The following is a 26,571-nucleotide window of genomic DNA, read 5'->3' as shown; positions in this document are numbered from 1 at the left end:
CTGTCCCACTGAGTTACTCCAGCTTTTTGTGTCTATTTTGTGCTTAAACCAGCATCTGCAGTTCCTCCACCACTAGTTGTTGGCGCAGACTCGGTGGGCCGAATGACCTGTATCTGTAAACTAAACTAAACTATCCTTGAGGTAAAAGTCTACTTTTAAAAATGTTCTCCTTTTTTGTCCTAGGATCCATCGCTTCTTGACAATCGGGTAACGTTGCACCATGCCAAATCTGGGAGTCTGCTAGCCCGTGAGGGAGATCAGGTGGGTGTCCTCATTCTTGCCAACTAGAGTTCATGGTGGCTGAATCCTCTGGCAATGACGCTGAACTATTTTGCAGATCTTGTTTACAGATCATTGTGGCGCAGCTGGTAGAGCTACTGTCTCACAGTCGCGGAGACCCGGGTTCAATCCTGACTCGGGTGCTGTCTGTGTGGAGTTTGCACGTTCTCCCCGTGACCACATTGGGTTTCCTCCGGGTGCTCCAGTTTCCTCCCACATCCCAAAGATGTGCGGGTTTGTAGGTTAATTGGCGTGGTGTAAATGTAAATAAGTATAAATGTTCCACTGTAAATTGCCCTTAATGTGTAGGGAGCCATGATCACAATGAATGGCGGTGCTGGCTCGATGGGCCAAATGGCCTCCTCCTGCACCTATTTTCTATGTTTCTACGAGTAAGTGCAAAAGTGGAATTATATAGAACTATTGCGAATGGGTGGTCGGCATGAACTTGATGGGCCGAAGGCCCTGTTTCCATGCTATATCTTTCAACCAAATCAATCTTTATTACTAATAATGCACTTTTAAAGTGTGGATGCTGTTGTAGTCTAGATTTTTTTTTAGATTTTAGATTTAGAGATACAGCGCGGAAGCAGGCCCTTCAGCCCACCGGGTCCGCGCCGCCCAGCAATCCCCGCACGTTAACACTATCCTACACCCACTAGGGACAATTTTTTACATTTATACCAAGCCAATTAACCTACATACCTGTACGTCTTTGGAGTGTGGGAGGAAACTGAAGATCTCGGAGAAAACACACGCAGGTCACGGGGAGAACGTACAAACTCCGTACAGACGGCGCCCGTAGTCAGGATCGAACCTGAGTCTCCGGCGCTGCATTCACTGTAAGGCAGCAACTCTACTGCTGCGCCACCGTGCCGCCCTTGGTCTAGGACCATGGTCAGTAGGTTTATATATACTACATAACATGATGTTACTGCTGAAAGAAGCAAGACGTGACCAGATGCTTTAAAGTCTTGGTTGAGGGATTAAAATTGCATTTACTGCTCAATTAATTTACAGCTACGGGTGCTGTACTGTAAGGAGTTTGTACGTTCTCCCCGTGACCTGCGTGGGTTTTCTCCGAGATCTTCGGTTTCCTCCCACACTCCAAAGACGTACAGGTATGTAGGTTAATTGGCTGGGTAAAATGTAAAAATTGTCCGTAGTGGGTGTAGGATAGTGTTAATGTGCGGGGATCGCTGGGCGGCACGGATTTGGTGGGCCGAAAAGGCCTGTTTCCGGCTGTATATATATGATATGATAACAAAGAATTAGCAGATACGTTAAATCAATTCTTTTGCATCCATCTTCGCTGTAGCAGACACTGTATTGTTTCCCTAAGAATACAGATGGGCTCATTTTAAATAGCAGGGGGAACGTGTAAAATTCTCAATCACAAGGAATAAAGTATTGGAGAGACACACAAGGCTAAAGGCAGACAAATTCCTGGGATAGAGAATCGCTTGCAACCAAGTTTTAAAGTGTCTCGATCTGAAGCCCTTCTTCCTTCGGCTTGTCCGCTTCAATAGACAATAGGAGGAGGCCATTCGGCCCTTCGAGCCAGCACCGCCATTCATCGTGATCATGGCTGATCATTCTCAATCAGTACCCCGTTCCTGCCTTCTCCCCATACCCCCTGACTCCGCTATCTTTAAGAGCTCTATCTAACTCTCTCTTGAAAGCATCCAGAGAATTGGCCTCCACTGCCTTCTGAGGCAGAGAGTTCCACAGCTTCACAACTCTCGGAGTGAAAAAGTTTTTCCTCATCTCCGTTCTAAATGGCCTACCCCTTATTCATAAACTGTGGCCCCTGGTTCTGGACTCCACCGACATCGGGAACATGTTTCCTGCCTCTAGCGTGTCCAACCCCTTAATAATCTTATATGTTTCAATAAGATCGCCTCTCATCCATCTAAATTCCAGTGTATACAAGCCCTGGGGTGATTGCTGGTCGGTGTAGACTCAGTGGACCGACGGGCCTGTTTCTGTGCAGTGTCACTAAACTAAAGTAGTCTGGTACCTCAGAGTTTGCTCTTGGCCCTTATTTGTTAACTATTTACATTAATGACCTGGAGCAGAGAACAACGTGCAAGATTTTCGAATTTTCGAATAGGTGGAAGAACACTTTGTACCTCCTGATGGGAGGTAAATCAAATGAGTAGTTTAGCTTAGTTTTTTTTAGTTTAGTTTAGCGATACAGCGCGGAAACAGGCCCTTCGGCCCACCAAGTCCACACCAACCAGCGATCCCTGCACATTAACACTATCCCACGCACACGAGGGACAATTTACACCTATACCAAGCCAATTGACATCCAAACCTGTCTGAAGAAGGGTCTCGACCAAAACGTCACCCATTCCTTCTCTCCTTAGATGCTGCCTGACCTGCTGAGTGACTCCAGCATTTTGTGAATAAATACCTTCGATTTGTACCAGCATCTGCAGTTATTTTCTTATATTATATATATCCAAACCTGTACGTCTTTGGAGTGTGGGAGGAAACCGAAAATCTCGGAGAAAACCCACGCAGTCACGGGGAGAACGTACAGACTCCGTACAGACAGCACCCGTAATCAGGATCGAACCAGGGTCTGTAAGGCAGCAACTCTACCGCTGTGCCGCCGTGACTGTCATTTCAGTGAGATGTGTGCTGTGATCTCTTCCCCTTCGCAGGACGTCAGTTTACATTTTGTGCTGTCCGGCTGCCTGCACATTTACCAGCGGATGATCGACAAGGAGGATGACGTGTGCTTGTTTGTGACCTACCCTGGAGAAATGGTGGGCCAGCTCGCCGTCCTGACTGGGGAACCTCTGATCTTCACCATCAAAGTAAACCGTGACTGCATCTTCCTCAAGATCTCCAAATCAGACTTCTACGAGTTAGTATCATTAGCCCACTGCCATTATACATGCATGTCGCCTTTCCCTTTATAGTCCTGTGTACATTCTTTGTGTTGATGCTATGCTCTGTCAATGGGCAGCACGGTGGCGCAGCGGTAGAGTTGCTGCCTTACAGCGAATGCAGCGCCGGAGACTCAGGTTCGATCCTGACTAAAGGGCGCCGTCTGTACGGAGTTTGTACGTTCTCCCCGTGACCTGCGTGGGTTTTCTCCAAGATCTTCGGTTTCCTCCCACACTCCAAAGACGCACAGATATGTAGGTTAATTGGCTGGGCAAATGTAGATTTTTTTTAGAGATACAGTGCGGAAACAGGCCCTTCGGCCCACCGGGTCCGTGCCGCCCAGCGACCCCCACACATTAACACTATCCTACACACACTAGGGACAATTTGTACATTTACCCAGCCAATTAACCTACAAACGTAAAAATTGTCCCTAGTGGGTGTAGGATAGTGTTAATTTGCGGGGATCGCTGGGCGGCGCGGACCCGGTGGGCCGAAGGGCCTGTTTCTGCGCTGAATCTCTAAATCTAAAAAATCGAAATTCCACTTCTTTAGTCTTTAGAGATGCAGTGAGGAAACAGGCCACTCGGCCCACTGAGTCCACGCCGCCCAGCGATCACCCCATATACCAGCACTATCTTACACACTAGGGACAGCTTACAATGTACAGAAGCCAACTAACCTGCAAACCCGCATGTCTGTGGAGTGTGGGAGGAAACCGGAACACCCGGAGAAAACCCACCTGGTCACGGTGAGAATGTACGAACTCTGTACAGACAGCATTCGTTGTCAGGATTGAACCTTGGTCTCTGGCGCTGTGAGGCAGCAACTCTACCGCTGCGCCACCCTTTGTTTGTGCCACTTACATTGTAGGGAATGGGCACTTGGCATAATGTGACTACACTGCCTAAAAAGTGAGGTGGTGTTGTATTGTGTTGAGGGTAATACGTTTTCCTCAAAATGTGGTGAGTCAAAATCAATGAGCTTACCTGCCTGAGGTTATTAGTGGCTGGCCTTGATTGGTCTTGGTCTTTTCCCACCTCCAGTTCTTCACCCCCTACTTTCAGTCTAAAGAACGGTCCCGACTAGGGGTGCCAACTATCTCACTCCCAAATAAGGGACAAGGTGACGTCACTACCCCGTGCCCCAAGTGACCTCACCCACCCAGCTCCCACTCTACCAATAGCGGCCGCCCGGGCCGGGAGGCGGGTTGCTAAGCAACCTCCGTTAGGCAGCGCCCGGGCCTCTGGGCTTACACTGTCCGGACTACACTGTCCGGGCCTACAGTGTCCGGCCTACAGCGCCCCCCTGGGCCTAATACGGGACAAGGGAGGTCCCATACGGGACAAACCAATTTAGCCCAAAATACGGGATGTGCCATCTAATATGGGACAGTGGGCAACCCTAGTCCTGACCATTCTTTTTCTCTGGAGATGCTGCCTATCCAGCTGAGTTACTCCAGCATTTTGAGTCGATCTTCAAAATTTTCAAAGGTCCAAAGTCTAATCACAAAGCTCCTAGTGTGTCAAGTTCCCTAATTTTATACCCCTTCCACTGACACTCCCCTCCCCTCCCTCCTTGCCCCATTCCTCCACCCTAGTTGTTTAACCGGTTCCACGCTTCACCACGTTGTATCCCCCTTGAGATCACACCTTCCCTTGTCAACAGTGGGCCTGGTTCCTGCTGGTGTAGGAAGGAACTGCAGACGCTGGTTTAAACCGAAGATGGCCACAAAATGCTGGAGTAACTCAGCGGGACAGGCAGCATCTCTGGAGAGAAGGAATGAGTGACATTCCGGGTCGAGACCCTACTTCAGTCTTAAGAAGGGTCTCGACCCGAAAAGTCGCCCATTCCTTCTGTTGTGTTGTGTCTATCTTTGGTTCCTGCTGGCCTTTGGTACCTGTTAAGTCGTATCTCACCCTTCTCCCTCTTCCCCAAGCCTTACCTACATTGCATGAATGTTATAAGGAGCATTTCTCCCTTGGCTAAGGGGCAGTCAAAGAGAACATTACTGAAACATCATTACCTGTCGTTGGTACTTTGCGTTTTGCTTGGATAATTGGTGCAAAATCGTTGAAAGTTCTTTATACTGCAGTTCATATTTGGGGGGAGGGGGGAGGGAGTAACATGGTCACGATATCAGATCCCAGAGCATTGATATACTCTACCCGTCTGTCAGAACCCCTGAAGAGAAAGAATCAGCCTGAAGAAGGGTTCCAACCCGAAACATTGCCTACCTGTTCCTTCCACAGATGCTGCCTGACCTGCTGAGTTCCTCCAGTATTTTGTGTTTTTCTCAAAAGAAAGGATCCCTTTAGTACACACTGATTACTCCTTGTTCTTCTATTTGTTGACCTTCAATGGCTGACAGTTTCCTCAGTCTCAGGTTCAACTTGTCATCTTTTTGTTCAATTTCATTCATTCCTTTTACTGTCTTTAACTCTCCCACCCCGAGCACACTGGCCTGATCAAGATCTCCATTCTGTGATTCTGATTCTGGTTTCATAATCATTCCTGTTTTCCTTTGCCAACTGTTTGCAATCCTAACGGGCGGCACTGTGGCGCAGCGGCAGAGTTGCTGCCTCACAGCGCTGTTGGCGCCAGAGACCCGGGTTCGATCCCGACTGCGGGTGTTGTCTGTACGGAGTTTGTACGTTCTCCCCGTGACCTGCGTGGGTTTCCTCCCACACTCCAAAAAGAGGTGCAGGTTTACAGGTTAATTGGCTCGGTATCCTTCTGCAGTTGTACAGGGCCCTAGTGAGACCGCACCTGGAGTACTGTGTGCAGTTGTACAGGGCCCTAGTGAGACCGCACCTGGAGTACTGTGTGCAGTTTTGGTCTCCAAATTTGAGGAAGGATATTCTTGCTATTGAGGGCGTGCAGCGTAGGTTTACTAGGTTAATTCCCGGAATGGCGGGATTATCATATGTTGAAAGACTGGAGCGACTAGGCTTGTATGCACTGGAATTTAGACGGATGAGAGGGGATCTTATCGAAACGTATAAGATTATTAAGGGGTTGGACACGTTAGAGGCAGGAAACATGTTCCCAATGTTGGGGGAGTCCAGAACAAGGGGCCACAGTTTAAGAATAAGGGGTAGGCCATTTAGAACGGAGATGAGGAAAAACTTTTTCAGTCAGAGAGTTGTGAATCTGTGGAATTCACTGCCTCAGAAGGCAGTGGAGGCCAATTCTCTGAATGCATTCAAGAGAGAGCTAGATAGAGCTCTTAAGGATAGCGGAGTCAGGGGGTATGGGGAGAAGGCAGGAACGGGGTACTGATTGAGAATGATCAGCCATGATCACATTGAATGGCGGTGCTGGCTCGAAGGGCCGAATGGCCTCCTCCTGCACCTATTGTCTATGGTAATTTGTCCCTAGTGTGTGTAGGATGTGCGGAGATCGCTCGGCGATGCATACTCAAGTGCACACTTGTTTCCATGCTGTATCTCTAAACTCTACCTAAAATTGCCAGACTAATTGAACTTTAATGTCTTTTGAATGCCTCCTGATTTACAAGTCCCATAGCCCTGAATAAGAATTTCCACAAAACCCACTCCTTGACTCAGTATTTGGCAACCTTTTGACTTGGATCACACTTCGCACCTGAAGAGATTTAAGACGTATTTCCACACGTAAAACACAATGCAAATTCTCTTCATTCAAGCCTTGTCAGGGCATGAGTTTATTTGATAGAATTATTTCTGAGCAGCTTGTTGAAATGCATCTGCACCATGTAATTTTGGATCTGTCTAGACAACTAGCTTGCTCTCTGTCCATTTACTCTTCTGTGGATTGGAGGTGTCAATGGCAAAACATTGCGTCACCACTAATTGATGTGGAGAAGCCATTGGCTTCAAGCACAGTAGTTCATATGGTTCCTGAAATGCTTCTTCTCCTCTGCATGAAGGTGGGACTTTGGACACATAAAGATTGTGTGTAGGGCACCTGTACAATACAATACAATATATCTTTATTGTCATTGTACAGGGGTATAACGAGATTGGGAATGCGCCTCCCATCCGATGCAATAAATTAATTAGCTAGTCAGTGTCAATTTAAACAACCCAATGAAACAAATTAGAACAGTTTTCAACAGAATAAGGTGCAAGTAGATCTGTGCCGGTTCACTGTGCGATGTGACCATCCGGCTCAGCAGGACCGGTTCATACCAGCTATGGCCCTGGGGATGAAGCTGTTCCTGAGTCTGGAGGTGTGGGCGTAGAAGGCCTTGTATCGTCTGCCCAATGGTAGAAGTTCGAACAGACTGTTGCAGGGGTGTGAAGAGTCTTTGTGGATGCTGGTGGCTTTTCTGAGGCATCGTGTGTTGTAGATGTCCTCCAAGGCTGGTAGCTGTGTTCCGATGGTCCTCTGAGCTCTATGGACTACCCGCTGAAGAGCCTTCCTCTCTGCCTCCGTGGAGCTGAGATACCACACAGGGATGCCATGCGTTAGGATGCTCTCTACGGTGCAGCGGTAGAATGTCGTCAGCAGCTGTTGGGGTAGACCAGACTTTTTCAGTGTTCTTAGGTAGAACAGTCGTTGCTGTGCCTTCTTGACCAGCGCAGCAGTGTTATTGGACCATGTTAGGTCCTCTGAAATGTGAGTGCCCAGAAACCTGAAGCTGGACACTCTCTCCACACTGACCCCGTTGAGAAAGATCGGGGCGTATTCCCCGTTGTGTGATCTACGGAAGCTGATGATCAGCTCCTTGGTCTTGGAGGTGTTTAGGGACAGGTTGTTATCAGAGCACCAGTCCGCCAGGTTCTGCACCTCCGCTCTGTAGTTTGTTTCATCACCGTTGGTGATCAGCCCGATCACCGTTGTGTCGTCTGCAAACTTGACAATGGTGTTGGTGTCGAATGCAGGAACACAGTCGTGTGTGAAGAGGGAGTAGAGCATGGGGCTCAGAACACAGCCCTCTGGTGTGCCGGTACTCAGGGTGATACAAGGACTGGTCTGAAAAGGTGCACATGCAACAGGCAGATTGGTGTTTTAGTTTAGTTTAGGGATACAGAGCTGAAACAGTCACCAAGTCCAGTGATCCCTGCACATTAAAGGGCCTGTCCCAGTTACGTGATTTTTAAGGCGACTGCCGGCGACTGTCAAAGTCGTAGCAGATCGATAAAATGTTCTTCTACCCCACGACAATGATCACGACAATGCCGAGTCAGGTCGATACAAGTTACTTTTTTTGTGAAACTAGCACCTGGCCTAAGAGATTACACCATCTTCGGAAGCATCGCGAAATTCCCACGCTTACCTGACCGTCAAACTGCCGCCTCCAATCTACCCGTCAAATGTCCTGACGGTAAATAAATTGGTTAAACAAAACTATCTTCTGGTATCTTCAAATGCCTTTTCTTAATTTAATATTACGTGCTTCTAAATGCATCTGTGACAACCTAGCGAACCTGGGGACAGCGTGCGACAGACAGCGCCCGCAATAAGCTACCATACCTGGCCACAAGCCAGCTGTCGCCCAGAAATTTCTATCTGGAAAATATTTCCGTGACGCGCCGAGATCCGCTACGATTCATTGAAGACTCCTCACGGTCACGCCCGCGACACCCCGGCGAATGTTCGGCGACAGTCTAGTCACCGGCAGTCGCCTTGAAATCGCCTAAGAGGGACTGGCCCTTAACACTATCCTAGGGACAATTTTTTTTTTTTTTAATACCAAGCCAATTAACCTACAAACCTGCACGTCTTTGGAGGATGGGAGGAAACCGAAGATCTCGGAGAAAACCCACGCAGGTCACAGGGAGAACGTACAAACTCTGTACAGACAGCACCCCTAGTCGGGATCGAACCTGGCGCTGTAAGGCAGTAGCTCTACCACTACGCTTCCTGTCAAAGATGCCCATGCATGGTCTGGATGACATCTTTAAGTTGGTTCTCTCTGGGCTGTCCCGAGCACAGTTAGCTCTCTCCGGGATAGCAACTCCGGGATAGCAGTGGTGGTTGCTGCCAGGCCAGTCCATTCTTAGTACAGACTTTGATGTTCCACACCCCATCTCCCAACTCGGAATGCAGTTCTCTTACAATCAGTTAGCTTTCCAGACTCCATTTACATAGAAACATAGAAACATAGAAAATAGGTGCAGGAGGAGGCCATTCGGCCCTTCGAGCCAGCACCGCCATTCATTGTGATCATGGCTGATCGTCCCCAATCAATACCCCGTGCCTGCCTTCTCCCCATATCCCTTGATTCCACTAGCTCCTAGAGCTCTATCTAACTCTCTCTTAAATCCATCCAGTGATTTGGCTTCCGCTGCCCTCTGTGGCAGAGAATTCCACAAATTCACAACTCTCTGGGTGAAAAAGTTTTTTCTCACATTTAGTGAGTAGAGCTTCTTCAGTTGAGGGTAGACAAGGTATCAAGATGGTTCTGATAAATAGTAGTTTAGGGCGGTCAAGGTGTGCTAGCGATAGAGTTGCTGCCTTACAGCGAATGCAGCGCCGGAGACCCGGGTTCGATCCTGAGTACGGGCGCTTGTCTGTGTGTAGTTTGCACGTTCTCCCCGTGACCTGCGTGGGTTTTCTCCGAGATCTTCGGTTTCCTCCCACACTCCAAAGACGTACAGGTTTGTAGGTTAATTGGCTGGGTTAATTAAATGTAAAAATTGTCCTTAGTGTGTGTAGGATAGTGTTAATGTGCGGGGATCGCTGGGCGGCGCGGACCCGGTGGGCCAAAGGGCCTGTTTCCGCGCTGTATTTCTAAATCTAAATCCAAATGTACGGGGATCGCTGGTCGGTGGGCCGAAGGGCCTGCTTCCCTGTATCTCTAAACTAAACTAAGCTGAACTAGTGGTCCAGTGTCTAATTGAGACTATTTCTTTACTGTTGCAGGATAATGCGTGAACAGCCCAATGTTGTCCTCAGTACCGCCCACAGTGTGGCTGTCAGAATGTCTCCATTTGTTCGCCAAATGGACTTTGCGATTGACTGGATGGCAGTGGAAGCGGGCCGCGCCCTCTACAGGTAAGGGTGGAGCGGTCCACCTTCCCTCCAGCTCACTGCAAACATGCTGCGGCCTACTTACCTTCTGCACTGTGGAGGAGTCACTGTGGTGGATGTTCATGTTAAAATGTATTTTGTGTGTCCTGTTGCTTTTTATTGTGATGACTGTCTGGCAAATGACATTCCCCGTATGTTGCAAAACACATACAACTGTTTACAAATAGCGAGCACATTTTAGTGCCACGTCGTTGGCCTCTGCAAGATCCTTCACAGTGCGTGTGTCATGCAGCATGTCACAGCTCAGGAGATGTTCCACAGTCTGGACAATAGACAATAGGTGCAGGAGGAGGCCATTCGGCCCTTCGAGCCAGCACCGCCATTCAATGTGTTCATGGCTGATCATTCTCAATCAGTACCCCGTTCCTGCCTTCTCCCCAAACCCCCTGACTCCGCTATCCTTAAGAGCTCTCTCTAGCTCTCTTGAATGCATTCAGAGAATTGGCCTCCACTGCCTTCTGAGGCAGAGAATTCCACAGATTCACAACTCTGTGACTGAAAAGGTTTTTCCTCATCTCAGTTCTAAATGGCCGATCCCTTATTCTTAAACTGTGGCTCCTTGTTCTGTACTCCCCCAACATTGGGAACATGTTTCCTGCCTCTAACGTGTCCAACCCCTTAATAATCTTATACGTTTCGATAAGATCTCCTCTCATCCTTCTAAACTCCAGTGTATACAAGCCTAGTCGCTCCAGTCTTTCAACATATGACAGTCCCGCCATTCCGGGAATTAACCTAGTAAACCTACGCTGCACGCCCTCAATAGCAAGAATATCCTTCCTCAAATTTGGAGACCAAAACTGCACACAGTACTCCAGGTGCGGTCTCACGAGGGCCCTGTACAACTGCAGAAGGACCTCTTTGCTCCTATACTCAACTCCTCTTGTTATGAAGGCCAACATTCCATTGGCTTTCTTCACTGCCTGCTGTACCTGCATGCTTCCTTTCAGTGACTGATGCACTAGGACACCCAGATCTCGTTGTACGTCCCCTTTTCCTAACTTTACACCATTCAAGGGAGGCCCCGTCCACACTCGCAGTCTGCCGCATCTTCAGTACATCCCCACTTCAGTATGTTCGATTTGCTCCTCCCCACGCCTGTCCGCAGTCTGTTGAGACGGCGCCAGGTTATCCACGGTTGGTCGGAACCTGGTGGGAGTTTCTCAGAGGGATCCATTGCCATGTGAGTGTCTTCTGGAGATTTCTCTAGTCTCTCTTCCCAGAGCTTGAGCCTTCTGGACGATGCACTGCAGTCCACTGGATGTACAGAAGAGAGGAAACTGCTGTGTGATTTCAAACGCTGAGGAAGCAAAGGATGGTCTTTCATCGTCTGATTGTCTGAGCGTCCCGACCCGAAACGTCACCCATTCCTTCTCTCCCGAGATGCTGCCTGACCCACTGAGTTACTCCAGCATATTGTGTCTACCTAGGACTTGAGTTGTAATGAGCGCCCACCATTGTGGGTCGTGCTGAGACCCAGTTTAGATATATATTTAGAAATACAGCGCCGAAACAGGCCCTTCGGACCACCGCGTCCGTGCCGCCCAGCGATCCCCGCACACTAACACCATCCTACACACACTAGGGACAATTTTTACATTTACCCAGTCAATTAACCTACATACCTGTACGTCTTTGGAGTGTGGGAAGAAACCGAAGATCTCAGAGAAAACCCACGCAGGTCACGGGGAGAACGTACAGACGGCGCCCGTAGTCAGGATCGAACCTGAGTCTCCGGCGCTGCATTCGCTGCAAGGCGGCAACTCTACCGCTGCGCCACCGTGCCGCCCGAAAGCAAAGTCAGAAGAAGGGTCTCGACCTGAAACGTCACCCATTCCTTCTCTCCAGAGATGCTGCCTGACCCGCTGAGTTCCTCCAGCTTTTTGTGTCCATCTTCCCAAAGCCTGTCGCTTTGTTTTGCAGGCAGGCTGACCGGTCGGACTGCACCTACATTGTGCTGAACGGACGTCTGCGATCCGTGATCCGAAAGAGCAATGGCAAGAAGGAGCTAGTGGGAGAGTATGGACGTGGAGATCTAATTGGAGTGGTAATGATATCTTTTCCCCTACTCCCACACCCACAAAATCATTCCTGTGTGCTCTGGTTTCATGCAGGGATTTTGTAATATTAGTTTAGTTTACAGCGCGGAAACAGGCCCTTCGGCCCACCGAGTCCGCACTGACCAGCGATCCCCGCACATTACCACTATCCTACACAATTTACACATACACCAACCCATTTAACCTACATACCGCACGTCTTTGGAGTGTGGAAGGAAACCGAAGATCTCGGAGAAAACCCACGCAGGTCACGGGGAGAGCGTACGAACTCCGTACAGACGGCGCCCGTAGTCGGGATGGAACTCGGGTCTCCGGCGCTGCAAGCGCTGTAAGGCAGCAACTCTACCGCTGCGCCACTGTGCCGCCCTGTGGTTTTGGGAAGCAGTGATAAATGCAGCTGGCAGGTGGCCTCCCCCCGCTAGATAGGGTAGACAGTCAGAACCTTTTGCCCAGGATACTTTAAGGGTATTGTTTAAAAGGGCACCTTTTATTTTACACAGAGGACAAGTACCTGGAATGTGCTGCCAGGGATCGTGATTGAGGCAGATACAATAGACAATAGGTGCAGGAGGAGGCCCTTCGAGCCAGCACCGCTATTCAATGTGATCATGGCTGATCATTCTCAATCAGTACCCCGTTCCTGCCTTCTCCCCATACCCCCTGACTCCGCTATCCTTAAGAGCTCTATCTAGCTCTCTCTTGAATGCATTCAGAGAATTGGCCTCCACTGCCTTCTGAGGCAGAGAATTCCACAGATTCACAACTCTCTGACTGAAAAAGTTTTTCCTCATCTCCGTTCTAAATGGCCTACCCCTTATTCTTAAACTGTGGCCCCTGGTTCTGGACTCCCCCAAAATTGGGAACATGTTTCCTGCCTCTAACGTGTCCAACCCCTTAATAATCTTATATGTTTCGATAAGATCCCCTCTCATCCTTCTAAATTCCAGTGTATACAAGCCTAGTCGCTCCAGTCTTTCAACATACGACAGTCCCGCCATTCCGGGAATTAACCTAGTAAACCTACGCTGCACACCCTAAATAGCAAGAATATCCATCCTCAAATTTGGAGACCAAAACTGCACACAGTACTCCAGGTGCGGTCTCACTAGGGCCCTGTACAACTGCAGAAGGACCTCTTTGCTCCTACACTCAACTCCTCTTGTTATGAAGGCCAACATTCCATTGGCTTTCTTCACTGCCTGCTGTACCTGCACGCTTCCTTTCAGTGACTGATGCACTAGGACACCCAGATCTTGTTGTACGTCCCCCTTTTCCTAACTTGCAGAGCTGGTCTTCTGCTTGTGCCAGTGCACAGCGCAAGTGGCCGCCATTTTGTCTCCTGACGTCTTCGTGACCCATTTCACCTTTTGTGTGTAACGTGCGGTGCGCCCCTCCCCTACCCCCCCCCCCTGCCCCCCCCCCCCCCCCCCCCCAAGGTGCTACAACCAAACATTGTGCCCTAAGCACTCCTGAGTTAGGAGGTTGCAAAAATGAGGATGAAACCACCATTGAGGGAAGAGATGCTGATGTCTGAAAATAAAGCCTGGGGAATTCTGGGTCACATTGTGTCATTTAAAAAAAAAAAAAAATTTGAAAAAGGGACAATGTACATTAATTGGCATTTAAAAAAATGTAAATGTACTCGAGTTAGCCGAGAGGCTAGATTTCATCGACAGTCCTTTAGCCTGATGTTGTTAGGCATCCCAGAAAAGAAATACAATACAATATGTGCAATAGTTAAAAACATAGTCCATTACCGTACAGAGCAATACAGTTGATTAAAATGGGCAGACAAAACTCAAACAGCAGATGTAAAAATACAGTGCGAGTACAGTCTTAATTTAAAGTTGACATTTTTTACGTTTAAGTTTTAAAAGTCACATTCAAGGTTGGATAATTAATACCAGAAATAAAACTAAACGTAACGTATGAGATATCAAAGATAAAAAAGTGAAAGGAATGTCTTTTATTTGGACTCTACTTCTGGGTTAGGTAGGCTGGCTGGACCAGAAGGTTGATTCCTGTCCGATATCGCTCAGCTGTCGGTAACTTGAGACTCATTTAGAAACATAGAAAATAGGTGCAGGAGGAGGCCATTTGGCCCTTCGAGCCAGCACCGCCATTCATTGTGATCATGGCTGATCATCCACAATCAGTAACCCGTGCCTGCCTTCTCCCCATATCAATAGACAATAGACAATAGGTGCAGGAGGAGGCCATTTGGCCCTTCGAGCCAGCATCGCCATTCATTGTGATCATGGCTGATCATTCTCAATCAGTACCCCGTTCCTGTCTTCTCCCCATATCCCTTGATTCTGCTAGCCCCTAGAGCTCTATCTAGCTCTCTCTTAAATGCATCCAGGATATTGCCCTCCACTGCCCTCTGCGGCAGAGAATTCCACAAATTCACAACTCTCTGGGTGAATAAGTTTTTTTCTCACCTGAGTTTTAAGAGATCTTTCTCTTCCTGTTCAGGTGGAAGCCCTGACACACCAGCCCCGAGCCACCACGATGCACGCTGTCCGGGACTCTGAGCTGGCCAAGTTGCCCGAAGGGACGCTGAACAACATCAAAAGGCGGTATCCTCAGGTGGGTGTGAAACCGCGGGCTGCTGCCTGGAATTCAGGGCCGGTTTCTTATTGATGTGCTTAATGAGGGCTGTGGTGCGCGGCGACACCAAGTCTGAAACCACAAACCTGAATCAGGACGTCTCTGCGTCAAGAAATTATTGCCGTGGTTTGTACGATAAATCTCATTTGCATCACGCGATCTGGAAAGACAGCTATCAAATTTGAGGAGATCCGTCTATGACAGGCATGGAAATAGGATGGGTTGGGAAGTAGCTGAGTGGACTCCAGACATTAATCCATCATAGCGCATGCCTGAAGATGATTAAAAGCCCCAGAAAGGAGTAATGTTGGAAGATAACTGCAGATGCTGGTACAAAACCGAAGGTATCACAAAATGCTGGAGTAACTCAGCAGGTCAGGCAGCATCTCAGGAGAGAAGGAATGGGTGACGTTTCGGGTCGAGACCCTTCTTCAGACTGATGTTAGGGGGGTGGGACAAAGGAAGGATATAGGCGGAGACAGGAAGATAGAGGGAGAGCTGGGAATGCCGAGGGGAAGAGAGGGACAGAGGAACTATCTAAAGTAGGAGAAGTCAAAGTTCATACCGCTGGCTGTAAGCTGCCCAAGCGAAATATGAGGTGCTGTTCCTCCAATTTCCGGTGGGCTTCACTATGGCACTGGAGGAGGCCCATGACAGAAAGGTCGGAGTGGGAGGGGGAGTTGAAGTGCTCAGCCACCGGGAGATCAGGTTGGTTAAGGCGGACTGAGCGAAGGTGTTGAGCGAAACGATAGCCGAGCCTGCATTTGGTCTCGCCGATGTAGAGAAGTTGACATCTGGAGCAGCGGATACAATAGATGAGGTTAACTCCCTATCTTGGTCCGCACGGACAGGTTGTGATGATGGGCCTGCTTTGAGCTATGGGACACTATGTGACACATGGGAGAACAGTGCCTTCTGGAACAAGCCAGTTCTCAATTCTTTCTGCTCAGCCTTAATAACGCATCAAATGAGAGAATGTGCTGCCGTTACCTGGCCCCTCCTCCTCCCAACACCAATGCAATTGTGTTCCCCGTTAGGATCCGAGCCAGCCGGGAGAAGTCACTGTGTCGGTCCGCGGGTTTCTGAAAGACTTTCTCGTATAGCTCCGTCTAAAAAAAATAAAAATAAAACATTTCACTTTCCCTGAAATCCCATGTTCCAAGAGACTTCCGACTAAACTGCAGATGCTGGTTTAAACCGTAGACACAAAAAGCTGGAGTAACACAGCGGGACAGGCAGCATCTCTGAAGGCAAGGCAAGGCAAGGCAAGGCAAGTTTATTTATAGAGCACATTTCAGCAACAAGGCAATTCAAAGTGCTTTACATCTATATACTAGATGTACATCGATATACATCTATATACAGCATCAGTCTGAAGAAGGGTCTCGACCCGAAACGTCACCCATTCCTTCTCTCCTGAGATGCTGCCTGACCTGCTGAGTTACTCCAGCATTTTTTGATATCAGAAAGGAGTAATGTCTTTGGGCCACACATCCAGGAGTCTCTGAGCCTCTGATCCTTCAATCATTGCCAGGACTCGGAGGCCTGAGCTGCAGGGAGAGGTTGAGCAGGCTAGGGCTCTATTCCTTGGAGTGCAGGAGGGGGGGAGGGGGAGTGGGGGAGGGAGGGTGGGGGAGGGAGGGGAGGGTGAGGGGAGAGGGTGCTGCACCAATGCAGGAGAGGTTTGGGCCCAACGGGTCCACTTGGTCTAGTTTCTGACTAAAAATAGTGGCGGACGTAATTTTCTTTGCAATATGTGGTACTTCAGAATTGTAACAAATTCTGCAGCCACTCATGAGATGAATGCTTCTGATGATTTTGTTACACTCTGCGTGATTTACAGGTAGTCACGCGGTTAATTCATCTGCTGGGTCAGAAGATCCTGGGGAACCTGCAGCAAGTTCACGGACCTTTTCCAGGTAATGTTCTCGGGCAACGGATTCTGAGTTGAATAAATTTAAAAACTCTTAGAGATAAGACACGGGAGCAGAATTAGGCCATTCGACCCATTGAGTCTGTGCCGCCTCTCGATCCTGGCTGATCTATTTTTCTCTCTCAATCTCATTCTCCTGCCTTCTCCCTGTAACCTTTGACACCCTCGCCAATCAAGAATCTGCCCGTCTCTGCTTTAAAAATACCCAATGACTTGGTTTCCACAGCCGTCCACGGCAATGAATTCCACGATTTCACTGCCCTCTGGCTGAAAGAAATTCTTCCTCATCTCCACTCTAATGGTAGGTTGTTTTATTCTGAGACTGTGCGGATAGGAAATCGGCTCTTTGGCCCACCGAGTCCATGCTGACCTTCGATCACCCATTCACATAGTCTCAATTAGACACTGGACCACTAGTTTAGCTTAGTTTAGATTTAGAGATACAGCGCAGAAACAGGCCCTTCGGCCCACCGAGTCGGCGCCGCCCAGCGATCCCCGTACACTAACACTATCCTACACACACTAGGGACAATTTTTACATTTACCCAGTCAATTAACCTACATACCTGTACGTCTTTGGAGTGAGGGAGGAAACCGAAGATCTCGGAGAAAACCTATGCAGTCACGGGGAGAACGTACAGACTCCGTACAGACGGTGCCCGTAGTCAGGATCGAACCTGAGTCTCCGGCGCTGCATTCGCTGTAAGGCAGCAACTCTACCGCTGCGCCACCGTGCCACCCATTATTAAACCTTTCTACACGTTAGGGGCAAATTACAACGGCTAATTAACCTACAAACCTGCAAATCTTTGAGATGTGGGTAGAAACCATTGTGGTCACAGGGATAACGTGCAAACTCCACACAGAGAGAACCTGTGTCGCTGGTGCTGTGGGGCAGTGGCCCTACCAGCTGCACCATTGTGTCACCTCGAATGGATCACTCCTGGTCCATTTAATTATACTTGATTCCCATTTGAGCCATCTTGCTCATTGCTTCTCCCAGTTACTCCTTTACCCTGGTCCACCTTCCTCCAGAGATGCTGCCTGTCCCGCTGAGTCTGTCTTTGGTTTAAACCAGCATCTGCGGTTCCTTCCTACACACATTAACTCTTGTCTTTGGTTCTGCAGCCAGAGCCTGAGTTGCTGGGTATCCCCACGTTTCATGGTGTTTCGCTTTTGCAGCCGTGACTGTTCTGAAGATCACTGTGGTAACACTGAGGAAGACTGAGTAACATTGAGGAAGACTGTTCTTTCACTGTTACCTGCCCTGCTCCTCCCCTCCCCTCACTCTAACCCCCACCAGCACATTTCATCCTCACCCCCCCCCCCCCCCACCATTGCCGAACCATTGCTTTTATAACTTAGCTTCTCCTGAAGATAGACACAAGAAGTCTGAAGAAGGCTCTCCGCCCGAAACGTCACCCATTCCTTCTCTCCAGAGATGCTGCCTGTCCCGCTGAGTTACTCCAGCATTTTGTGTCTACGGTTTAAACCGGCACCTGCAGTTTCTTTTTATTCACAAAATGCTGGAGTAACTCAGCAGGACAGGCAGCATCTCGGGAGAGAAGGAATGGGTGACGTTTCGGGTCGAGACCCTTCTTCAGACTGAAGTTCTTTCTACACACTTAGTTTTTCCTGCTGTCCACTCGATCCCAGACCTTCCCTTTGTTCGCTCCCCTGCATCCTAGTTCTGATGAAAAGCTCGTTGTCCTGAACCATCGACTCTTGCTCGACACAAGATGCTGGAGTAACTCAGCGGGACAGGCAGCATCTCTGGAGAGAAGGAATGGGAAGGCGATGCTGCCTGACCCGCTGAGTTACTCCAGCATTTTGCGTCTATCTTTGCTTTAGAATCAGAATCAGAATCAGAATAGCCTTTATTGTCATCCAAAAAATGTCTTTTGGACGAAATTCCGTTACCCACAGTCCAACGATAAGTGCAATAAAAATAAGCAATAACACACACAATCACAAACCAACACAAAACAAAAAGAAACATCCTTCACAGTGAGTCTCCTCCAGTCACCTCCTCACTGTGATGGAAGGCCAGAATGTCTTTTCTCTTCCCCTGCCGTCTTCTCCCGCAGTGAGGGTGTTGTAGTTGCTACGTTCCAGGCCGCGCCGGACAGTGAAAGGTCCGCGGCGGGCCGACCCAAGCCTTGCGATCCGGGGCGGGCAAAGACACTGCCGCTGCCGGAGCTCCCGATGTCGGCCCCCACCCAGAGGCCTGCGATCATAAACCAGCATCTGCGGTTCCTTCCTACACCCATCAACTCTTGTCTTTGGTTCTGCAGCCAGTGCCTGAGTTGCTGGGTATCCCCACGTTTCATGGTGTTTTGCTTTTGCAGCCGTGACTGTTCTGAAGATCACTGTTCTGAGTAACACTGAGGAAGACTGTCCTTTCACTGTTTGTATCCCTTATCACCTCTTCCTCGTTCTGCACCTTTTCATACCTCGAGATTCCCTCTCACCTGACTCTCAGTCCGGTGAAGGGTCTCGACCCGAAACGTCACCCATTCCTTCTCTCCAGAGAAGCTGCCTGACCCGCTGAGTTACTCCAGCACTCTGTGTCTATGTTCTGAAGAGCCAGCAGTTTTCATCCATGTCGTCTGTAACTGGTAGAAAAAGAATATCAGTCCTTAAACACTTGCCTTTACTCTGTAATAATATGGTATTCTAATCCTTCTACAATGAGTATGTTCTCACTTGCACAATAGAAGAGAAGTGAAATTGGAGCGTAAGCAAGACCACTTCTCAATCCTGTCTTGAATGTTCACACCCAGTTGTGATAGTGGAGGCATAAGTGACTATCGCACTCCAGAACCAGGGGCCACAGTTTAAGAATAAGGGGTAGGCCATTTAGAACTGAGATGAGGAAAAACTTTTTCAGTCAGAGTTGTGAATCTGTGGAATTCTCTGCCTCAGAAGGCAGTGGAGGCCAATTCTCTGAATGCATTCAAGAGAGAGCTAGATAGAGCTCTTAAGGATAGCGGAGTCAGGGGGTATGGGGAGAAGGCAGGAATGGGGTACTGATTGTGTATGATCAGCCACGATCACATTGAATGGTGGTGCTGGCTTGAAGGGCCGAATGGCCTCCTCCTGCACCTATTGTCTATTGACCATACTGACAATGAGTTTTCATCTGCTTATTTGAACCCTGCACACCCTCAAAAAAAATGCTTTAATGAGTTTTTTTGGTGTTTTTTTTTTCCAATTCTTTACAGGCTCCAGCTTGGGACTTTCGACGGCCAGCAGTGCCGATGTGACGAACCCAACCAGCAACCTTTCCACCGTGGCCGTGCTTCCCGTGTGCGACGATGTGCCGATCGCTGCCTTTGCCATGGACCTGATGCATGCGCTCAACGCCATCGGTTAGTACGAGTGGAATTTAGAAGATTGAGGGGGGATCTTAAATAGAAACTTACAAAATTCTTAAGTGGTTGGACAGGCTAGATGCAGGAAGATTGTTCCCGATGTTGGGGATGTCCAGAACAAGGGGTCACAGTTTAAGGGTAAGGGGGAAGTCTTTTAGGACCGAGATGAGAAAGTTTTTTTTCACACAGAGAGTGGTGAATCTGTGGAATTCTCTGCCACAGAAGGTAGTTGAGGCCAGTTCATTGGCTATATTTAAGAGGGAGTCAGATGTGGCCCTTGTGGCTAAAGGGATCAGGGGGTATGGAGAGAAGGCAGGTACGGGATACTGAGTTGGATGATCAGCCATGATCAAGTTGAATGGCGGTGCAGGGTCGAAGGGCCGAATGGCCTACTCCTGCACCTATTTTCTATGTTTCTATGAGTCCCGTACATCGACCCCGTGGGAGGCTGGATATTGAAATCCGTGGCTTTGCAAAAGCAGAAGGACTTTGGTTTTGACAAAGAGACTGGCATTTTTTTCAGACATGCTGCTACTTAACCAATTTTGAGCCTGACCTAACTTTCACTGAAACCTGCACCTGTTTATTGAAAACTCGAATTCTGGAGTGAGTGCAGGCAACTCGTGTTTTATGCGGGGGGTTACGTGCCTGAAACGTATAAGATTATTAAGCGTATAAGCTTATCGAAACGTATGAGATTATTAAGGGGTTGGACACGTTAGAGGCAGGAAACATGTTCCCAATGTTGGGGGAGTCCAGAACAAGGGGCCACAGTTTAAGAATGAGGGGTAGGCCATTTAGAACGGAGATGAGGAAAAAAAAATTCAGTCAGAGAGTTGTGAATCTGTGGAATTCTCTGCCTCAGAAGGCAGTGGAGGCCAATTCTCTGAATGCATTCAAGAGAGAGCTAGATAGAGCTCTTAAGGATAGCGGAGTCAGGGGGTATGGGGAGAAGGCAGGAACGGGGTACTGATTGAGAATGATCAGCCATGATCACATTGAATGGCGGTGCTGGCTCGAAGGGCGGAATGGCCCCCTCCTGCACCTATTGTCTAATGTCTATAATTCAAAAAAGCATAAATTAAACATTTAGGCAACGACACTGTCAGCAGTACATTTGAAGGCGCTATTCCAAAGCTACGGATGTGTGAATCAAGCTTTGGTATAAAAGGAACAAGCGTGTTTTTTCAAACTGCATTCAACAAACACGGGTAAAACATGCGGTGCCTGTACTTTCAGGACACCATGCTGGTCTGCATGTCGAGACAAAGAACTGCAGATGCTGGTCTATACCAAAGATAGACACAGAGTGCTGGAGTAACTTAGCAGGTCAGGCAGCATCTCTGGTAGAAAAGGAATAGGTGACGTATCGGGTCGGGACCCTTCTTCAGTCCGACCCGAAACGTCACCTATTCCTTTTCCTCCAGACATGCTGCCTGACCTGCTGAGTTGCTCCAGCACTTTGTGTCTACCCTGATGTGCATCTTGGCTTCCGTTTCTTGCTTCTCACTTGTTGTTATAAGAAGACATCTTGAGAGCCGGGCTTGCCCACTTGGCATTCTCACTGTTTCCCAAGGGGCTCAGTGCCACGCTGAGGAAGACTGGCAGCAGATTATCCTTGGGCCACTTAGGCTCTGTGGGTTGTATGCACCACAATGAAGAATATACATAACATTATGACCTGATGAACCGAAACATTATGCCCACCTGCCTAATATGCCGTTGGTCCTCCGTGTGCAGCCCCATACGCAGCAGAGTGCGATGCACTGTGTATTGTGACACATTCCTCCCGTGACCACCATTAACATTTTCTGTGACTTGTGCCACAGTCGACCTTCTGTCGGTTCAGACCAGACGGGATAGCCTTCGTTGCTCTCGCGCATCGATGAGCCTTGGGCACCCAACACCCTGTCACTGGTTTGTGGTTTGTCCCTCCTCGGACCACTGTCGGTCGGTACTCACCACTGCTGACCGGGAGCACCCCACAAGCCTTGCCGTTTCACAGATGCTCTGACCCAGTCGTCTGGCCAGAACAATTTGGCCCTTGTCAAAGTCACTCAGGTCTTTACTCCTGCCCATTTCTCCTGCATCCAACACATCAACTTCAAGAACTGACTGTTCACTTGCTGCCTAATATATTCCACCCCTTGACAGGTGCCATTGTAACACGATAACCAATGTTATTCACTTCACCTGTCAGTGGTCATAATGTTTTGGCTGATCAGTGTATATTTGCAATGCTCCCTGTGAAAAATAAACCACTATGTGGAAAAATGAGTGAGGAAAGTTCTTAAAGGAGATATTGGCACTATAGTTTCTTTTATAGTTGATTCTCAATCATCCCATTCTGGATTGAAGATTATTGACTACGCATTAAAGACTAAGCACTAATCTGCTCCTTATTTCGTTTGAATAGATCTTATAGAGGTGTACAAAATCGTGAGAGGAGTAGATCGGGTAGATGCACAGAGACTTTTACGCAGAGTAGGGGACCAGAGTTGAACCATAGGTTCAAGGTGAAGGGCAAAAAATTTAATAGGAATCCGAGGGGTAACTTTTTCACACAGAGGCTGGTGGGGGAATGGAACACGATACCAGAGGAGGTAGTTGAGGCTGGGACTATCCCATCGTTTAAGAAACAGTTGGACTGGTACATGGATAGGACAGGTTTGGAGGGATATGGACCAAGCGCAGGCAAGTGGAACTAGGGTAGCTGGGACATTGTTGGCCGGTGTGGGCGAGTTGGGCCGAAGGGCCTGTTTCCACACTGTATCACTCTATGACTCTATGAGCCGCCTTTTTAACTCGCTGGCCACACCAAATCCCTAAGCAAAGCAGGAGACTCTAACACCCAACAATGAAACCAGCTTTCTAATCTCTGAACTATGACTGCTTACTTGCTCCTTGCAATCAATTAAGTCTATCCAGATTTAGACTTGTAATTGTTCTAATCGACACTTTTTCACTGATGAAAGCATTGCAAGAAAGTTAAAGTATTTATTGTGGAGGATTGTGCTCTACTACTCAGAGGTTTGAGGGAATACAAAATGGGAACTGTGAGCCCAACCAATTGATATAATGTCCAGGAAAGAACTGCAGGTGCTGGTTTAAATCGGAGGTAGACACAAAGTGCTGGAGTAACTCAGCGGGACGGGCAGCATCTCTGGAGAGAAGGAATGGGTGATGTTTCGGGTCAAGACCCTTCTTCAGAATTCAGACATTCTATGTTTGTCCCGCCCCCTCCCCTGACATCAGTCTGAAGAAGGTATCACAAAATGCTGGAGTAACTCAGCAGGTCAGGCAGCATCTAGGAGAGAGGGAATGGGTGACGTTTCGGGGCGATACCCTTCTTCAGACTGATCAGTCTGAAGAAGGATATTTATTCACAAAATGCTGGAGTAACTCAGCAGGTCAGGCAGCATCTCGGGAGAGAAGGAATGTGTGACGTTTCGGGTCGAAACCCTTCTTCAGACTGAAGAAGGGTCTCGACCCGAAACATCACCCATTCCCTCTCTGCTGGATGCTGCCTGACCTGCTGAGTTACTCCAGCATTTTGTGATACCTTCGATTTGTACCAGCATGTGCAGTTATTTTCCTACTCAGTCTGACAAAGGGTCTCAACCCAAAACATCTCCCATTCCTTCTCTCCAGAGATGCTGCCTAACCCGCTGATATAATGTCTATATTGCTAATCGCTTTGAAGAAAGTTCATTACATCCATTTATAACAATTGCTCTTAACTGCTGTCTTGTGTTTTACCAGGCCCAACGTTGTTGATGACCAGTGATATCATTAGACAGCGCCTTGGTGCATCAGCATTGGACAGGTCAGAGAACGATATCTGTACACTTCGAGAATACTTCCAGCTACTGCAGCTAGAAATTGCGGTTTAATTTAATACTTGGCGATAACTGATGTTAGGTATACATGACATAATTTAATTGTAAGCCTATTAGGTTATAAGCGGCTAATGGAACCCCATAGTTTCCACAAGGCTGGTGCCCTGTGTGTGTTCACCATTGACAATTTCAACTCACATCAGAGTCCAGAGCTCTTCTCAGTTGAGTTTATTGTCACGTGTACCGAGGTACAGTGTAAAGCTTTTGTTGCGTGCTAACCAGTCAGCGGAAAGGCAATCCATGATTACAATTGAGCCATTTACAGTGTACAGATACATGCTAAGGGAATAACATTTAGTGCAAGGTAAAGCCAGCTAAGTCCAATCAAAAGTAGTCCAAGGGTCACCAATGAGGTAGATAATAGTTCAGCACTGCTCTCTGGTTGTGGTAGGATGGTTCAGTGGCCTGATAACAGCTGGGAAAAACCTGTCCCTGAATCTGGAGGTGTGCGTTTTCACACTTCTGTACCTTTCGCCTGATGGGAGAGGGAGGATGAGGGAGTGGCCAGGGTGAGACTGGTCCTTGATGATGCTGCTGGCCTTGCCGAGGCAGCGTGAGGTGTAGATGGAGTCAATGGAAGGGATTTATACACAAAATGCTGGAGTAACTCAGCAGGTCAGGCAGCATCTCAGGAGAGAAGGAATGGGTGATGTTTCGGGTCGAGACCCTTCTTCAGACTGATGTCAGGGGGGCGGGACAAAGGAAGGATATAGGTGGAGACAGGAAGATAGAGGGAGATCTGGGAAGGAGGAGGGGAAGAGAGGGACAGAGGAACTATCTAAAGTTGGAGGTCGATGGTCATACCACTGGGCTGCAAGCTGCCCAAGCGAAATATGAGGTGCTGTTCCTCCAATTTCCGGTGGGCCTCACTATGGCACTGGAGGAGGCCCATGACAGAAAGGTCAGACTGGGAATGGGAGGGGGAGTTGAAGTGCTCGGCCACCGGAAGATCAGGTTGGTCAGCGCAGGTGTTGAGCGAAACGATCGCCGAGCCTGCGCTTGGTTTCGCCGATGTAAATAAGTTGACATCTAGAGCGGCGGATGCAATAGGAAGGGAGGTCGGTTTGTGTGATGGTCTGGGCTGCGTCCACGATTCGCTGCAATTTCTTGCGGTCTTGGATGGAGCTGTTCCCAAACCAAAGCTGGCTTCTGTGTTATCTGTAGGCTTTGGACACTTGGTTTGCAGAGCATGTGCCTTACTAACATTGCACCCTGAGCAACTGGTGTCTCTTGTACACTATTGTAGCATCCATGAGTACCGTCTCTCAGCATGGCTGGCCCAGCAGGAGGACCTACATCGGATCGTGCTGTACCAGACTGACTACAGCATGACGCCTTGGACCCAACGCTGCATTCGACAAGCTGATTGCATCTTGATAGTTGGTCTTGGAGATCAGGAGCCGACCTTGGGACTGGTAGCATGAAATTTTGCATCACGTTTTAATTCTCGAACGTAGCTGATTTTGTTTAACATGTGACGAGCTGTCTCTGTGTGTGTGTGTGTGTGTGTGTGTGTGTGTGTGTGTGTGTCTGCCTGTGTGTTTGTTTGTGCTTAATGTAGTCTGTCATTATCATCAAGATTGATTGAAGGACCTATTGGCTCTAATAACTAGGAACGGACAGGAAAACAGTATCACAAAATGGTGGAGTAACTCAGCGGGTCAGGCAGCATCACAGGAGAGAAGGAATTTAGATTTAGATTTTTTAGATTTAGAGATACAGCGCAGAAACAGGCCCTTCGGCCCACCGGGTCCGCGCCGCCCAGCGATCCCCGCACACTAACACTAACCTACACACACTAGGGACAATTTTTACATTTGCCCAGCCAATTAACCTACATATCTGCACGTCTTTGGAGTGTGGGAGGAAATCGAAGATCTCGGAGAAAACCCACACAGGTCACGGGGAGAACGTACAAACAGTCTGAAGAAGGGTCTCGAGCCGAAACGTCACCCATTCCTTCTCTCCCGAGGTGCTGCCTGACCTGCTGAGTTACTCCAGCATTTTGTGAATAAATCGATTTGTACCAGCATCTGCAGTTATTTTCTTATACGTACAAACTCCGTACGGACAGCACCCGTAGTCAAGATCGAACCTGAGTCTCCGGCGCTGCATTCGCTGTAAGGCAGCAACTCTACCGCTGCGCCACCGTGAATGGGTGACGTTTCGGGTCGAGACCCTTCTTCAGACCCATTCCTTCTGTCCTGAGATGCTGCCTGACCCGCTGAGTTACTCCAGCATTTTGAGATACCTTCGATTTGTACCAGCATCTGCAGTTATTTTCCTACAGGATTAGTAAGGTGTCACTATAACCATCTGTGAAAGGATGCCAAAGAGATCTGAAGGGGCACCATCCACGTAGCATTATTGCGCTACGTGTGTGACCCAGAAGAGATTTTGGTGTAATTTATGTTCTAGTTAACCAGCCTCTGGAGATCATACAGAATCATAGCAACATGCAACACAGAAACGGCCACTTGTAGCAGTAAGACCAC

At 48.5% G+C, this 26,571-nt stretch overlaps 1 protein-coding gene across 3 annotated transcripts in view; it reads left to right on the top strand.

The window, feature by feature from the left end:
* Positions 1–26,571, top strand: part of LOC144610716 (patatin-like phospholipase domain-containing protein 6) — a 165,972-nt gene that overhangs the window by 79,578 nt on the left and 59,823 nt on the right. For all 3 annotated transcript variants that reach the window (XM_078429624.1, XM_078429625.1, XM_078429622.1), the window contains exons 15-23: positions 184–261; positions 2,952–3,157; positions 10,033–10,164; positions 12,124–12,247; positions 14,736–14,849; positions 16,714–16,789; positions 20,028–20,174; positions 23,940–24,003; positions 25,323–25,491. In XM_078429624.1, coding sequence (XP_078285750.1) covers positions 184–261; positions 2,952–3,157; positions 10,033–10,164; positions 12,124–12,247; positions 14,736–14,849; positions 16,714–16,789; positions 20,028–20,174; positions 23,940–24,003; positions 25,323–25,491 — 1,110 coding nt within the window. The remainder of the gene's footprint in view (positions 1–183; positions 262–2,951; positions 3,158–10,032; positions 10,165–12,123; positions 12,248–14,735; positions 14,850–16,713; positions 16,790–20,027; positions 20,175–23,939; positions 24,004–25,322; positions 25,492–26,571) is intronic.

This window comes from Rhinoraja longicauda, chromosome 37 (assembly GCF_053455715.1).
Source record: "Rhinoraja longicauda isolate Sanriku21f chromosome 37, sRhiLon1.1, whole genome shotgun sequence".
In the NCBI taxonomy this organism is placed as follows: domain Eukaryota; kingdom Metazoa; phylum Chordata; class Chondrichthyes; order Rajiformes; family Arhynchobatidae; genus Rhinoraja; species Rhinoraja longicauda.
This window is presented reverse-complemented; position numbering and strand designations above follow the sequence as displayed.